This window comes from Vigna angularis, chromosome 3, assembly GCF_016808095.1.
Source record: "Vigna angularis cultivar LongXiaoDou No.4 chromosome 3, ASM1680809v1, whole genome shotgun sequence".
NCBI classification, from domain to species: domain Eukaryota; kingdom Viridiplantae; phylum Streptophyta; class Magnoliopsida; order Fabales; family Fabaceae; genus Vigna; species Vigna angularis.
Window position 1 is genome coordinate 41,277,385 of NC_068972.1, and position 16,308 is coordinate 41,293,692.

The window sequence follows — 16,308 nt, forward strand, 5'->3', positions numbered from 1 at the left end:
TAAACACAACAGGGGGAAATTAGGTATGTTTTTATTTTCATTAACTATAATTTTGGATAACAAAATTTGTATTCCAAAGTTGTAGCTTAATTTACATAATTTTTTAGTGTATTTTTATCGCTAAATTACCCTGATGATGGTTTAAAGAGTTAAATATATTTTTAAGTGTATAGTTTAATACTTTTAATAGTTTTAAATTATAGTGTTAGAATTTCTTTAAGAATCCTCAATTCAAGAAAATAAAGTGAAGACGACTGCTATAAAATGAATGTTTACCTAAAACTACACTTAATAGTCCGAAGTGATTTTATATATTATACTTCAATCAAATAAGTTGTAAACAATAGAATATCAATTACTCGATATATATGAAATAATAAAATTAAAATATGATTTTTTTAATATAAACGATAAACACTAATTTTTATAAATTACCATTTTTATATATAAAAGAAAAATCTTAGTTGTTACATTACTCTTATAAGCCAGTGTCAAAACATGGTTGTGTTTTCAGACAAAGAAAAACCATACTTCAAAACAGAACCGATTCATCATTAACATCTGAATCTGGTTTAAGAAGTAACACATTTGTTCATAATCAAAGTATATATAATAGTTGGAAAGAAAAGGTGAAGTAGAATCTGATCTGCAACATATCCAGCAGCATCTAAGCATTTAGTTTGGAAAAATAAAATGAACATTTTGTTGGAAGTCTCTCACTAATTACATAAATGGATGTAAGTGAAATTAAATTAGGTTTAAAGTTATTTTTTAGCACATTTAGAATAATCAAAGTTGAAACTGAATAAACTTTTTACTCAAATGGTTGACAAAAACAAGCAGCAGAAAAGTTGTGAAAAATATGCTGTATAGTGGCATTGCTTTGTTCATTGTATCAACGTTGATATGTAGATCACCTCTGGTTTTATAATATACTTCATGTATCTAGAGGACAAAATAAGAGAACAATACTTGAGAATGAAAAGTCACAACTAGAGAGAGATTTGTTCCTAGTTTACATTCTTCTGTCAATTGAAAACCACCAAGTTCAAACTTGATACTTTCTCACATGGTAATTACAAAATATGAGGAACATTTTGCTAATCTATCATGCAAGAAACCCAAGCCATTCTCCATTCTTCTTAGCCAACCTGATCAACCCTTGTCTCTGTTTTCCATCTGCTCCTATTGATTTGCAAAATTCCGTGATTACCTAACATTTCAAAGTGTAAAACTTCAGCACAATAAAGAAAGATCACGTTTTATGCTTACATCAATGTTACCCTTACTGTTTTGTTTTGTAATCGGTCATTGAAGATGTATGGACTAGAATACAAGATAAAAAGTACAGCCATTTCATTTCCCATGAATTCATTTCTTTCTTCTAACAGGTGTTTTAACAAACACAAAAAGGACAGTTAAGGTGTGTCTGTGTGAGTGATGGATCCAAATTCATCTCTTCTCCAATCTTTTGTTTTCAACCTTTCTACATGTTATGTCCTTTCAAACCAACAAAATTGAGATGTAGTTCAGTAGGTTCTGATACTGTTTTCCAATCAGATTTGAAGTTTTATTTAGATAAAAAGAGATAACATTTGATTATCAGAATAAAACTCTGAATTTAGATTGAAAACAACAAAATAACAGTATACTGCATCAAAGTTTTTTGTTTCAAACAGATCACCCTTTTGCATATTCTACTTATACTTCTTTTTCAACAGGTTTCAAATCCTTCAATCCAATGCTTGGAAACAAAGACATACCACACAAACAGCATACCAAGCCCGATTCACAAGAATTCATGACACAAAGTTCAAAAATTTCCCCCACCCCACAAACAGAATCATCAAATTAAGCAAAAGGGTGATCACAACAAACAGCAATTCTTGACAAGAACACCGAATTTCACCTGAGAGTGCAGAGCAATTGCTTTGCCTCTAAGCTGGTTGAAACGCTTCTTGCCAACAATGTTTCGAGTGACCACAACAAGAGGTGCAAAGATACCCTTCCCTTCATTGATATTCTTCATCATTGGCTGCAATCTCACTGGCTTTCCCCTTCCGATGCGAACCTGTGACGGCACTGACTTGGCCAACAAGGTGTAGTCCTCACCAACAATTGAAGTGCCCCAACTTCCATAGAAGGAAGAACCAACACACCCAGTTGTAGAAAGTGAAGTAGCCATTTTTTGGTTATGCTCTCTGTGATTTTGTTGTGTGAATATAATGAAGGTAGAGATTCTTTTGCTTTGTTTTTAGCCTCTTGTTGGAGCTTGAGATAGATGGCTCTAATGGCTTATATTGTGCTTGTGAAGGAAGGGATATTTGTGTGTAAATTGGAGAGCCAGTGGTTTGAAATTGGACTTTAGTGTGATTCACAACATAGAAGCATTTGGAGCCACACATATTGGTGGCTTTGAATTTTAGTTTTTTGTGCTTAATTATGAAATTCCACAACTCAAATATGACTCAACTTCATGGTACCTAGCTACTTGGAGAAGATCTAAATCTCAAATTCTACTGGATTACACGTATTTTCTAGGGTCATCCTCTAACCCTAGCTACGTGATTTTCTTTTTTTCACGAAAAAAATTCATTTAGGCGAGATTACCAATAATATGTGATTCGAGTTAATTTCATATTAGCACTATTTACAACTTAAAACTTATCATAATATTTAATTTCCTTATTTTTATTTAATTTAAAAGATGGTTAATTATACTTTTGTTTTCTAAATTGAAAAAAAAAATGCATGGGTTGCAGTGTTATTTTTGTTAGAAAATGGTGTTGATGGTTTGGGACAGGTGTGAGCAGATAAAAAAGTGTGGAGAATCTAGAACTTCAAAAAATTGACCAAACCTAACAAAATTACATTTTCTTCATAAATTGCATCAAGCAACCAGAGTCTGACTATATTAGATATACGTGGTAAAGTATATAATAATATTAAATGAGTATTTTCTGAATAAATGAATTGATGATTAAGTAATACCTCACTCTACTTAATTTATATATTATAATTTAATGCTATTCTTTAAGACATCGAATTTATATTTTTATTTTTTAAATAAACATATCAAATTATGATGATTAAATATTTATAAATGGTTTATAAGGAATCTCAGAACCATCATGATTTCAAAGAATTTTATTAATATAATTTCACAATCATCTTATAAGAAGAATGTTACTTATATATTGGAATAATTTAACCTTTTATTCTATTATGTGGGAGATTTACAGAGTTTTTATTAAATATGTGATATTAATAATAAACACGTGTATTTTAAAAACATGTTTGTTGTACGAATAATAATAGTAATGGCTTTTATTTGAATATTTTTTTATAAAGTTTAAAAGCATTTTATAAATTTGGAAAACAATAAAATTAACAGGGAAGAAAACGTTAGTTATTAAAGAATGATTAAAATTTTGACTTTTCACATTTATTTATCATTTTATTATATACTTTTATTTAATTCATTTTTTTAAAGTAAATTTTTTTTTTATTTTATAATTTTTAAATAATCTATATAAATACTTTTAACTGATTTATAATATTTTTAAAGGTATTTGTATGTATCCACAAATATAAAAAAAATGGTGGACATAATTTTACGTGGATTTAGATAAAATACCAAAAATATTATAAAATAAAATAATTAAAATTATATTATAAATTATTTGAATTTATTTTTTATTGACCAAATAAAAAATAAATGAGAGAAAAATAGTTGTGAGCGTGATGGCATACCAACCTTAGTTAGGTGGCAAAATTGCAGCAATGAAAAATGGAATAGTTTTCAACCTCAAGAATTTTGAGGCCATGTGGACATGCCACAAGGATTCAATTCTTTTATTAGCAGTCTAAAATTACAACAATTTTTTTATGTCAAATACTTTTTGTTGAAGTGTCCATAAAATCTAGAAAATAGTATGAAACAATGACATTAGCATATTTTAATGATAAAATAATAATATTGTACAATTTTTTATTTAAAAAAGGTTTATTTTATAAAAATCATCATTTTTAAATTTTTTTGTCTCTGTATTTTTTTTAAATTTCACCTCAATTTTTATTGTTTTTGAAGATTAATAATTATAAAATTGTTCATAATAAAAATGTCTAAACATCCAAAATCATATGATTGTTTTTATTGAAATCTTTATACGTTTATCTTATTTAATATCTTATCTATTTTACATTTAATATTTTATTTGGTCTCTACTTTTGGGTGATGTGTTCAAAGTGGTCTTACTCGTTTACGAGAGTTCACTATTATCTTATGTTATGTAAAAATGGTTCAAGTTGGTCATTTCGGCCTACAACGTTAAAAACACTAACTGTGACCAAAAGTGAATGAGATGTCCAATTTTGTAATACGTATTGAAATGTAAATTTTAAAAATAAAAATTAATGACGTGGAAAAGGTTTAACAAAGAGTTAAATGGAATCGTGCATGTACCGTTTTGCTACTGCTCATGAAATTGTTATTGTGTGATATGACTAATTGTAGGGTGGAGGAAGTGGAGAAGTTCCCTTCTCCTTCACCATGCTCATCATCTACCTTTTCTTCACATTCATCATCACCATAAACCTCCATTCTTTTAACACAAACATTATCACATCCCACCTGTACAAATAGAAAAACAACAACCCATTACCTCTTTCTTGATCCCGAACCCACAATCAACACACAATTCCTGCACCATCATTTTTCAAGCTCAACGCATACATAATAACACTCTCGAAACCCACACGGTCATCATCCAAAATCTCCATTCTTTTTCCCTTTCTCCTCTATCCATTCATGCATAGAGAATACAAAAAACAAAGGGGAGTCATCATTCCACCACCACCCAACACATTGAATACTAGAATCACAAAACAATTAAAAATAGGGAGCAAGGTAAGGAGAAATCCCAAATTGCAAGATAATGAACACCGAAACCTAAACCGCGAAATTAACCTAAGAAAAGGAAACCCAATTCGCAAACAAAAAAAGAACCCCAAAACGTAAAAATCAACTCTGATTCAAAACCCTAATCTAAAATCCCTAAAATTTGCAAGATCTAAAACACAATAAAAGGAAACCCCAAAACGCTGCAATATGAAATTCTCTTCTTGCGAAACACTCTCAAATCGGAATGAAAAGGGAGGAGAAACGATATGTTACGTTTTCAAGATGGAGATTTTCAGGAACCATAGTCTTTTGACTGGGTTGATGAGGCTCGTTAAAGACAAGAGGCATTCAAACTGCATAGGTTCTATAAAACAATGTGCTTGAATTCAGAAAACTATACTCAAGTGTCACATCAATTTGATCAGTTGCCACATAACTGGACATGTAATTTATTATTGCCTAAAGTTGACATTACAAAGTTAGATTTTTAAATCTGTAAGCCAAAATGACCAACTTGAATCGTTTTTATAAAATATGGGATAATAGTGAACTCCTGAAAAAAGATATGATCACTTTAAACATATCGTCCCAAACTACGAATCAAATAAAATATTAAACTTTCGTTTTAATAACCGATTAAGTTTGTTTTTTTATTTTTTTAGGTGAATTTTTCTTTGAGTTTACAGTATTATCTTATAGTTTCTGGCTCAAATGTCCTCAAAGTCAAAGTCAGTATTTATTGTTATATGATCATAGTGATATATTTAGATTTTTAATAAGCTTTTTCATTATCTATTTATGTCATCTTTGTAAAAAAATAGAATTTTAAAGAACAAATGAGTAAAATAAACAATTTAACTAAAGTAAAAAAAATAATAGTAATTTTACATCTACTAAATTTTCTTAAAAGAATATATATTTAAAATGTCTTTATATCAAATAGTTAAAAAAATAAAATATTTGACTATATTAAAAAAATTATATTAAATTAATTCTTAATTTATAGTATGAAATTATTTTAGAGTAACTACATGAAATATAATATAATATTTTAGAAAAATAGGCATATTTACCTTTTTTACAAATTCTAAATTTTTTTAGGCATTTGCGGATTGTATAAAATAGAAATTTAAAAGTGTTCTAAAACAAATTACATATTTAATAGACAAAGGTTGATCTAGGTTATATTCAATTGAGATGCAAAATATAGTAAATTATTTGAATAACATGTTTCCTTAATCTTTTAAATCAATTAAAGAGTTTAAAGACTGTAAAATTTTTTCCAATTACTGGGAATATCAAGAAATGAAAAAAAATTATTTAAGAAATCGAAAGTTGTTATGAAACTAAAAATCAATAAAGTAAATTACATATATGAGTAGTCGATAATCAAATTTCAGAACGGTCGATTAATCGAAAGCTAAACTTTATAAAAATAAAGAAATAATAATATATATTCTATTCTATTATATTTAATTAATTTAATATCTATTTTGAAATTAAGATGATCTAAGGTAAAATTTAGATTGTTGATATTTTTTCACTTTTATGAACTAGATTATTTTCTATATCTTTTTCTACGTCTTAAATGCTTGTTTGAATTTTAATAAAAGACTTAACTATTTTTTCATCTCAAACGCACAATATATTAGGAATGACCCTAATAAAGAGAAAAGTGTAATAAATTAAATTCATTGACACGTCTAGAAAACCTAAGTTAGTCGGCAAAATATATTTTAAAGAATAAAATTTAGTAACTAATACTCATAACAACTACTGCGTGCATAAAAAAAATTATTCTAAAGTCAATTGCAGTGAGCTGAATATCAAATGAATTGAAAAAAAAAATGAAATGTAACACATAAAAATATCAAATGAATTGAAAAAGAAAAAGAGAATGAAATGTAAGAAGAACAAGCTTTTGTAATTTGGATTGGAAAGAGTCTCACAGAAGTACCAAATCTCGATTTCTTTAACGTCAATTTGCAATAATTTTCTGTGTTTTTGATTCAGTGAAAAGCAAAAGGGAAGGAAACAACAACCTTAACAGACATAACTACACTGCAGATGGCATCGTTGGCGACCCATCTGTCCGGTTTCATCATCTTCTTCCCTGTTGGCATTCGCCGCTTAGTCTCTTCAACTTCCCTTTACCTTCACAACCCTTCTCACTTCCGCTCCAAGCTTTGGTACTTCTCTGACCCAAAGTGGAAGACCCTTGATCTCTACGCTGTCCTCATAGCCCTCCCCGTCTTCTCTTTCACCGAGTTTTTCCTCTTCTTCTCGTTTTCCGGTCACCCCGCTTACAAATTCTCCTTCTTCCAACAATCCCTGGCCATTTTGGCCTTCTGGTTCTTGACCATTTTGATCATAGTCCGTGAACGCGTGGGAGGAACGTCGTTGGTCGATGAAGGTTTTGTTTTTTTGTCCGGTGGGATTGTTTTCTTGCTGGAGTATTCTGTGATGGAAAAAGGGGTATCAGGTCTTGCGGGTTCTGTGTATGGATATTTGGGAGGGTTGACACTGGTGTGTGCTGGTGCTTGTATTTACTTAGCGGTTAAGCCTTCGGCTTTTTTTGCCGAGTTTTTGTTGTCTTGTGGGTTGGTGTTTAAGGGCACTTGGTTGTTGCAGGTGGGGTTTTCTTTGTACACTGATTTGTTTGGGCTGAAGGGGTGTAGAAAGATCAATTTTTTAGAGTCCCAAAAGCAGCTTGTTGATGTGCACTGTGATCTTGATGAGGATAGTTTGAGGGGTGTGACTTTGATGAATTTTCTGTTCACTGTGCATGCTATTGGGGTGGTGGTTTTGGCTTTTGGGGCATTCGGGGTGGTGGCAGGTAACAGGAGTTTGAAAAGTGGGGAGGCAAAGGGACCTTTGCTGTCTGAAAGTGAATCATCGAGCTTTCGGACGTTGGCTCTTCCGGATCTGGAGATGGAGTGAAATGTTAATGGCTTTGGTAGAATAACAGAAAGGGAAGTTTGCATTGTGAATCATTGGATTTTCACCAGCCAGGTAGGTAGGTTGTTATTGCCTACCTTTGATTTTGTTTTATGTGTTGAGCTGACTTTGTAACAACGTTTCTTATCATGGTATTTTGAACTATAAATGTTTACAAATTACAGTTACAGTCTATGAAAGTAATGATATTTGGATTAAAGTTAAGGTCTTATTTATTTGTACTGGTTTTCTCTTCTGTTGAAGAGAACACATTTAAAGCCTGCCTGTTGTAACCTGAATTCCACATGCAAAACTAAAAATATGCAATTTGGAACCATATTAATAATTATATTACTTCAGATAATAACAGTTACTTAACAACACTGTGAAGTAATTAATTCAGATAGCAGACTTGTTTTTGCAATTCACTTTTCAATCTTACACTTATCTATTTGAATACTTAAATGAAGCAAACATTAGATGGAATGGAACCCTCTTGAAAGGATTATACTCATATTGTGTAAAACCTTCGGGTATAAAACTTCATCGTGATTGCTATACAGAGACATTACACTTGCAACATTACAAATTTGGTAGATGTCTAGACCAATGAATAAGCTCCTTTTCGTTTACAATAAAGTAGTTGAAATCCATATAAATTTTATAGTTAGGCATGATACAATAGGTAGTGAAGTATCCATTTTCTAGGGCCATCTTTATGAACTCCATATATTACATAAAATGATAGTTGCACTGAATTCTACTCTATATTTTCGTATATCCTGTTGAAAATTTTGGGAACCTCAACCATCGTTGACGAAACCGTGTAAATCCATTAATTTTAAGTCGGAAACCGATCCTCTTTATTTTTCTTCCAAAGGTTCCCCATCTGTTTCAGGATGACATATTTTGTTGATCTCACTAGTTTCTTTGTGTACCTATATACTGCACATTGAAAACCAATTGTGAATGAACAATTGGGATGCTGGAATGCTGTCATTCAACTTTCTTACTTTTTTTTTTTTTACTTTATATTGTTTTCATTCATATCTATGAATTGAATATGTGCATGTTATAACACAAGTATGTTGTCTGGCATAAACAAAAAAATCGCCAGTATAGCCATTAAACAATACTTTTAATTCTAAACCAAGTTTATAGTTTAGTTTGTCTCCTTAATTTGTGAATTATATTGTCAATATTGAAATGTGTTAGCAGAAGGTAGACCTTGATGTTGTTTGGTTTGTTCATGTTCTTCTGAGTTTGTTTGGTGCAGTACCTGCATGAAAGACAAAACTATCAAAATTATGTAACTAGATTTAGTTATTTATGGTGAATGTGTATTTCTTTATGCAAATAATATAGTTCCTGGAATAGGAAATGCCTTTAGGTAGGTACTTTAAGCATACAATGGGTCCCATTTAGGTCTCGTTATATGCCTTGAGTCTTAATGCTCGAATATCTTTGTTCGGACAATGAACTTAATGCTTCAAATTAAGTGCTTCTGTACCTCAACTAAGCTTTCCAAACGCTTCCTCATCCTTCTTTGTATAAAACCTTTGGTGCTCTGCAGTACACAATACCTTCAAAACTTGGAATATCAAGGGATTTACTAAGTAGACTTTAAGAAGAAATAATAATATTGATGTTACCTTTACATGATATCTAACATAGGTACTAAAATTTAATAGACTCCAGACAGTTTTGTCTAGCCTATTGCCTTCAACATGGCGAGAAGAGATATCTATTAAACATGTAAAAGGTTGTCAGTGTCAGATGCCTTGGATTCAACTTCCTCAACAATTCTTTTGTTGATGTCTTGCTTGAATTTAGAGAAATTTTCAAAACTGTGTTCTCAGTTTCTGGTTTGTAAGAAAGTTGCTCATGTCATAATTACTGGATGATGAAATTATACCAAAAGTGAAAAACCCTCCATTGGTACTCAAATCCTCAAAAGCTTCTCCTCTTAACTCTGGTGGAGGAATGGCTGACCAGCTGCAGGGTGGCACCTTGGCCCATTTATCTGAACTTCCCACATCCACAAGCTCCTGTGATTGAATAGTAAATAAATGTGATCGGAGCACATTGAGTTGATGAAAATAAATTACTTGGTTTCGCTTTATCAGCTACAAACCTGAAAGAAAGTTGTGGCAATAGTCACATCTGACTTTTCCTTGAAACGAATTGGGAATACTGCTATGATTCTTTGTGGCTGCATGTAGCAAGTATTAGGTGATGAATTTGGAAAAGCTTTAGCATACTAATATCTTTTCAGACCATGAAGTTGGTAATGAGTTGTCTTTGGTTACTTGGTTGTTGAATTTCTGCTTCTTCTGGAAAATAACTAATTGGAAGGTAGTTGTTATAAGCTGACAAAAATATGGAGGAAGAGAGGTTTCATGTGTTATTACATTGTTGATATTTGAATGGTAAATTGGTGAAAATAAGCTAGTAGTGTAATATTTTAGATTATTCTCAACTTCTTGACTTGTTGACATACCTCACCTAGTTTATTGTAACCATGGTTCTGACAATTCTTTGATTCAGGTTCTTAACTTCCTAAGTACATGATACGGTGCCCATGAAACACCTCACATTTTTTATATAATATTATTCTATATATTATAGTAATCTTGTTCATTTTATTTGGAAGGTCTTTTTACACTTTGTTTTCTTGTTTTTCTTTGTTGCATTTGACATGACAGGTTAAAAAATTAAGTTAAGGAAGAATTACCTGTCTTATGAGAAAGAAAGGTTCTCTTGGATGGTAGACTAGTTTGATGGGTTTGTACATCCCCTGAAGTGCATCATCAGAATTCACGTTCCATAATATTTCTTTGAGCTGTGAACTCAGAATTACTGAATGTACTGATGATATTTCCCTAATGATCTTATCATAGTCTGGAACAAGAATTTGGCATCATCACACAGGTTGAAATGTGAAGTTAGATTATCCGAGTCCATTTACTGAAAAGCTGCCTACAAAATGTTTATTTGTGTTTCTTTTCTATGCAGATATTTGATTTTCTGAGCAATTTAAATGTTCACAACATCTTTATACTTATTTTTCATTAGATTTCCTTGGACTACTATAATTCTTTTTTCGAATTTAATAAATATATTTTGCTTGAGTATTCATAATATCACAAATTGTGTATTTAGTTTGCATAAGCATATGTTGGTATAATATTCTGATGTTTCCTTTCACCCATCTTTAGTCTTTCCTGAAAATTTGTGAGGAACATTAACATTCAATTCACGAATTTATTCTTGAATTGAAGGAGAACTAGATAGCCATTAATTCTTCTACTTTTCATTCCATTATTTTCAGTGCTCACACTGATTACGAATAAAATATTTGTAATCACTGTTGTTGTTATAAGTTGAATGTGGCAACCATGTTCAAAGCTGGTAGTTAAGGGAAACAAACCTTTGTTTCTTGGAATCTGATTAAGGTTAAGCTTCAGAGTAAGCTGGTATCCTTCTTTGGCAGGCTCTATAATCTCCACAACATTAGGACATAGACCCTTAACCATTTCAATGGTCTTAGAAGAAAGTTCCTTTGGCAGGACACCATGGCAAAGAGGTGGCGTTGATATTGACAAGTAGGCTAGTTGTGGATCAGAGGCTTGAGACTGCAAACATAACACAAATAATCAACGTTACCTATAAAGTTTGTTTAAATTTCAATCTAAAATCCTTAAAAAATCTAAAGATTTGCACGCAAGCAAACTCTTTTCATGTAATTTGCTGCCATGTACCAAGTTCCTTTTCACATTTTGTGTGAGGAGAGGTAGTTGACTACATCACTGGTTTACTTCAAACATTATTGTTTGAAATAAAGGAACTTGCTATTTGTTGATTCTGCTCAAGGAACTGGATTATTGTTGGCTTATTGTGCAACAAAAAGTGTATGATTAATTGTGCAAGCTGAGACAAGATAAGAGTTCTACCTGAATATGGTACTCCACTGACCCAAATTCATACAAGTGATGATCAATCTCCAAGGCCTTCTCAGCACTGCCACGTCATTGACAAGCACTTAAACTACTGTTTTTCTTAATAAGGATTACCACTTAAGCAACTATATTATCATGATATGTACACATTTACTTTTCATGGGTATATTTTAGAGAAGATTCGTTAGAAAGAGTATATTACTGGTATTTTTGTCAATTTTTATTTAATATGAGATTTTAACTCTCATTTAGTTTCTCAATCTTTTACATTAATCTTCCATGTCATATAAAAAAATCTTAAAGTAAATGCATAAACATTAATATATTGATTTCATTATGAAAATAATTTTTAGTGATGAATTTACCTCATACTTTATCTTTTGTAACTTCCCCTCATAAAAAACTAACCAAAGAAAAGGAAAGAACAAAAACAGACACATGTACTAGGAAAATTTGAACAACATAAGATAAGGCCTAGGAAATTTTATGGCTCCTTAACTCAATGAGTTTCAACATAAGGTCTTCTTACCAGTAAAGTTTTAGCAGTATTTGGTTGAGTGCTGGAGATGCTCTATCTATGCATGCCATTCTCATATAACTCTCTTCTCTTCTTTTCTGAAATTGTGTGAATTCTTGGCTTGTGTTGAAGTGATATACAATTTGAGAGAGGTTTGAGTAAAATGCAAGTTCAATGTTGCAATCATGTTTGGTAAGCTTTGAAGCAAATCCACACATATAGCCACACATTCTCTTTCACTCAACATTGGTTGCTTCATTTTTTGATCCTTTCTTTCTGTAACTTTCCCTTCTCTTTCACTCCTTCCCACATTTTCCAATCTTTATCTTTTATCATTCATCAACAAATTAATTCATAAACTCATCTTTTGGATCTAAAAACTTTGTACTCCAACTTCTCATATTTTTATGATTATATATATATATATATATATATATATATATATATATATATATATATATATATATATATATATATATACACACACACACACATTCTTTAGTAGTTACAATACATTTTCAATTTAGTTTTGTCAGAATTTATGTTCTTATAAATGTTAGATTTGGTTTTTAATACCATCGATTCTCTCATACACGTATTCAATATTCAACCGATATAAAAATTGTATTTCATCTTTGCTTTTGTATTTTTCTTTATATTTATTAAATAAATTTTATAAAAAAAATCATATAATTTTTATATTTATTTTCCACTTATACATTATAAATTAATTTTATTATTAGTAAATTTTCAAAACTTCACACTGAGACACACATCTTGTATTCAATATATACGATAATGAAAGCTGGTAGAGAAATTCCGATGATGATTGTTCTAGCGTCTTCTAGATGGTGTTATCTTTTTTAAAAGAAAATGTGACCAAAAGCAACTCTTAGACATTTGTGTTTTAATGCAATACAAGGATGTTTGAGTCTATGTTCAGAGGATTGGATTACTTGAAAATGACTAAGCAACATTACATCATTTTTAAAAACATTTTATTTTTCATACTTTCTTTTCACGCTTATAATTCTCCATATCAAACTAAAAATCATTATTTTTCTGAAAAAAAAAAGCTAACATAATTGTCTTTTTCACCTTTTTTCATTTCAATTTTTTATATTTTTCCTGTATGTTTCAAAAAAAATTCATTTTTTCATTTCTTTCCATATGTATAAAAAATTATATTATGTCTAGCTCTTTTCGAAAAACCTTTTTCCTTACAAAATATAATGAAGGCTATTTTTTTCAACTTTAAGATTTTTTTATTAGACACTTTTGAAAATTACTTTTAAAGTTAGGTCTTATAAATGAAAAAAAAGTATTTTATTTGAATTTATAGCCTTATATATGGTATAATTCCTAAGTTGTAAAAATAGTTAATTTTTACATTTATTTACTTCTTTTACACTTGAAAAGTTTAGGAATATTAGGATGTGTTGGGTACTTGGGGTGGTTGACTTCTCCTTGACTATACAGTGGTCAATTCTTCAATCTTCAATACCTGGATAAATCATACAAAATTGAATGGTCTTAAATTATACGATAATTTCAAAAAATAAAAAAATAATTAAAAAAATTTCATACACTAGAATAATTTAATTTAGTCTTTTAGCAACACAAAATCATATCTAAATAAATAAATAACAGGAATAGTGATTATGAAATGATTGTGTTATGGTTCAAACTTAAGAGAAAAAGACAATTAAAATAAAATAAAATAAGTATAAAAGTCGTGAGGTACAATATAGGCTCATTGAAGAATAAACCTTTTATAAATACTTTTAAAGAAGAAAAAAATAAGAAAAATATAACTTTTGTATATATAAACTAAAAGTTAGCTTATATATATAAGTTAAAATAAGATTTTGAAGAAGCTAATAGGAAACTGTGTGTAGAAATTATTTTTTAAATAAATTAATATTTATTTATAAAAAAACTAGCTTATACATTATTCCATTATCTTTTTCTTTGTTTTACTTTAAAGAAACAGAGTAATTTACAAAACATAAAGTTTAAAATTTTAGTTGTGACAATTCCAGTTTTGACAGCATTCTAAAATTCAACTTCTTGTGCAATTCCAAAGGTGTTCAATATGAGTATTTGTTTCAAATTGATTTTTTATTGTCCCAAAACATGTTCCTTGAGTTATTGCTTATTTTCCTCCATTAGAATTGTTTCCTATTCATTTATTTCACACACTTAAATAAAGAGATTAGAGGTAAAAACAAGCATAAACTAACAAAAACACAAGAAAACTAGAAAACACACTAAACTTGAGGATAAAACAAGGTAAAAGTCATGAAGGAGTTGATTTATTCACCAAAATATATACACAAAAACACGTAAAATCAACCGTTATCAATGATCAAAGCCTATAGACATGGTTAGTCCATTTTAGTTGCCTAGGGCCATGATCAAAGCCTATAGACAAGAACCTCCCGCTACTCTCACCACATAACTCATCCCTCTCTACTTGGAGAATGAATAATCATTAGTGTCGGAATAGACCGCTAGTTCAAAGCTCCATACATTCATACAACAACAACATCCAAAGCACTACCATAAAATCTCTCAACGAATCATGGAATTACGTCCACTAACCATACTTCCAACGCATTTATATATATATATATATATATATATATATATATATATATATATATATATATATATATATATATATATATATATATATATATATATATATATATATATATATATATATATATATATAATCTCAAGAATAAACCATCATATAATACCATAGATACTTCTACTCCATCATCAACGTAATATTATAGTTCAAAGTTACAAGAAAACAAAGAAAGAAAGGAAGAAAACATGCTTTGGAATTGTCGCTCAGTGCACCAAGCTTGTTGTGCGAAAACGGTGGGTTTTGCTCACTCACCTCTCGCTCAACGACTACTCTCGCTCAACTAGAAGTGTTTTGCTCGCTATGCGAAAACAGAAACAGTGGGCTCTGCTCATTTACCTTTCGCTCGGCAACTAGGCTCTCTCAGCAATACTGCATAATTCTACAGCACCAAAAGTGCATAATTTGCACTTCTCCACCACTCATGTCCTATTCCATGTATATTTCCCAACTTATAATACTCCTAAATTGTATTCTAAACTTTAATTGACTTAACCAAACCTGTCTAAACCATCCCAAATTCATTTTATACTAATTGATCACAATATTTCAATATAAAGTTAACCAAAACCTCACTTTAGTGACCCAACTTGAATTCCACAACTTATATCTCATTTTTGAAAAACTTAATGACTTCAACAAGTCACATATGGCCTACCAACACTTCTAAATTGACCCTTTATACACAAAACCAAAAACTCAAAATCTCAACATGCAAAATCTCCAATTTAGCCAAAAACACCTAAAAACTCATCATATAAGCAACACTGACAATTTTACAATAATCTTTTCTCATTTGAACTGCTTAGACAAGTCCTAATAAATCTCTTAACACACTTCCAATTGTCAAACATCGCCCCCACTGCATACCTCAAACTCTCACTAGTCAAAACCTCATTTTTACCCTAAATATACCTCCAAATTCAACACTAATACTCTTACATATTTCACACCAGATTTCTTTCAATTTAACCATGCTTACTAGTCTAAAATGACCTCAAAACAACACTCAACCAGTTATTTCACCACTTCAACACTCAGTTATATAATCCACCCCTTAAAACCCCCATTTTGACCTTAAAACCTAAACAAAAATACCCTTCTATAAACTTATTACTTTGCATTCATTTTCCAGCATTAAAATCACTTCATTACATAGAATCAATACAATTTCACACATCACAAACATCCAATTCCAACATCTTAATAAAACATAGTCAAATTCTCAATTTCCTAAAATCTTCAAACAACCAACATATACCTTTCTACAAATTTAACGACAACACATAGAGATAATATTTCTTCTAACATAATCACAAATTAGGACAAAGGTTAT

At 30.2% G+C, this 16,308-nt stretch overlaps 3 protein-coding genes across 4 annotated transcripts; 1 reads left to right on the forward strand and 2 right to left on the reverse strand.

The window, feature by feature from the left end:
* Positions 1-972: 972 nt before the first annotated feature.
* LOC108325169 (protein PROTON GRADIENT REGULATION 5, chloroplastic) lies at positions 973-2,298 on the reverse strand. Its single transcript, XM_017558188.2, has 2 exons — positions 1,910-2,298; positions 973-1,213 (listed from the first exon to the last, which is right to left on the reverse strand). The coding sequence occupies exons 1-2, from the start codon at positions 2,183-2,185 to the stop codon at positions 1,109-1,111; spliced, it is 381 nt and encodes a 126-aa protein (XP_017413677.1). The 5' UTR covers positions 2,186-2,298; the 3' UTR covers positions 973-1,108.
* Positions 2,299-6,804: 4,506 nt separating this feature from the next.
* Positions 6,805-10,990, forward strand: LOC108324388 (uncharacterized). 2 transcript variants are annotated; one of them, XM_052875463.1, is made up of 2 exons: positions 6,805-7,919; positions 10,546-10,990. In XM_052875463.1, exon 1 carries the CDS (start codon positions 6,971-6,973, stop codon positions 7,841-7,843), a length of 873 nt encoding a protein of 290 aa, XP_052731423.1. In that variant the 5' UTR covers positions 6,805-6,970; the 3' UTR covers positions 7,844-7,919; positions 10,546-10,990. The 2 variants fall into 2 exon arrangements, with proteins under 2 accessions (XP_052731423.1, XP_017412824.1); XM_017557335.2 differs by having other exon boundaries at positions 6,805-7,915.
* Positions 8,317-12,436, reverse strand: LOC108326615 (actin-related protein 2/3 complex subunit 2B). Its single transcript, XM_017560213.2, has 10 exons — positions 12,329-12,436; positions 11,794-11,860; positions 11,271-11,475; positions 10,575-10,741; positions 9,975-10,052; positions 9,756-9,888; positions 9,493-9,584; positions 9,351-9,407; positions 9,068-9,119; positions 8,317-8,785 (listed from the first exon to the last, which is right to left on the reverse strand). The coding sequence occupies exons 1-10, from the start codon at positions 12,391-12,393 to the stop codon at positions 8,682-8,684; spliced, it is 1,020 nt and encodes a 339-aa protein (XP_017415702.2). The 5' UTR covers positions 12,394-12,436; the 3' UTR covers positions 8,317-8,681.
* Positions 12,437-16,308: the final 3,872 nt, after the last annotated feature.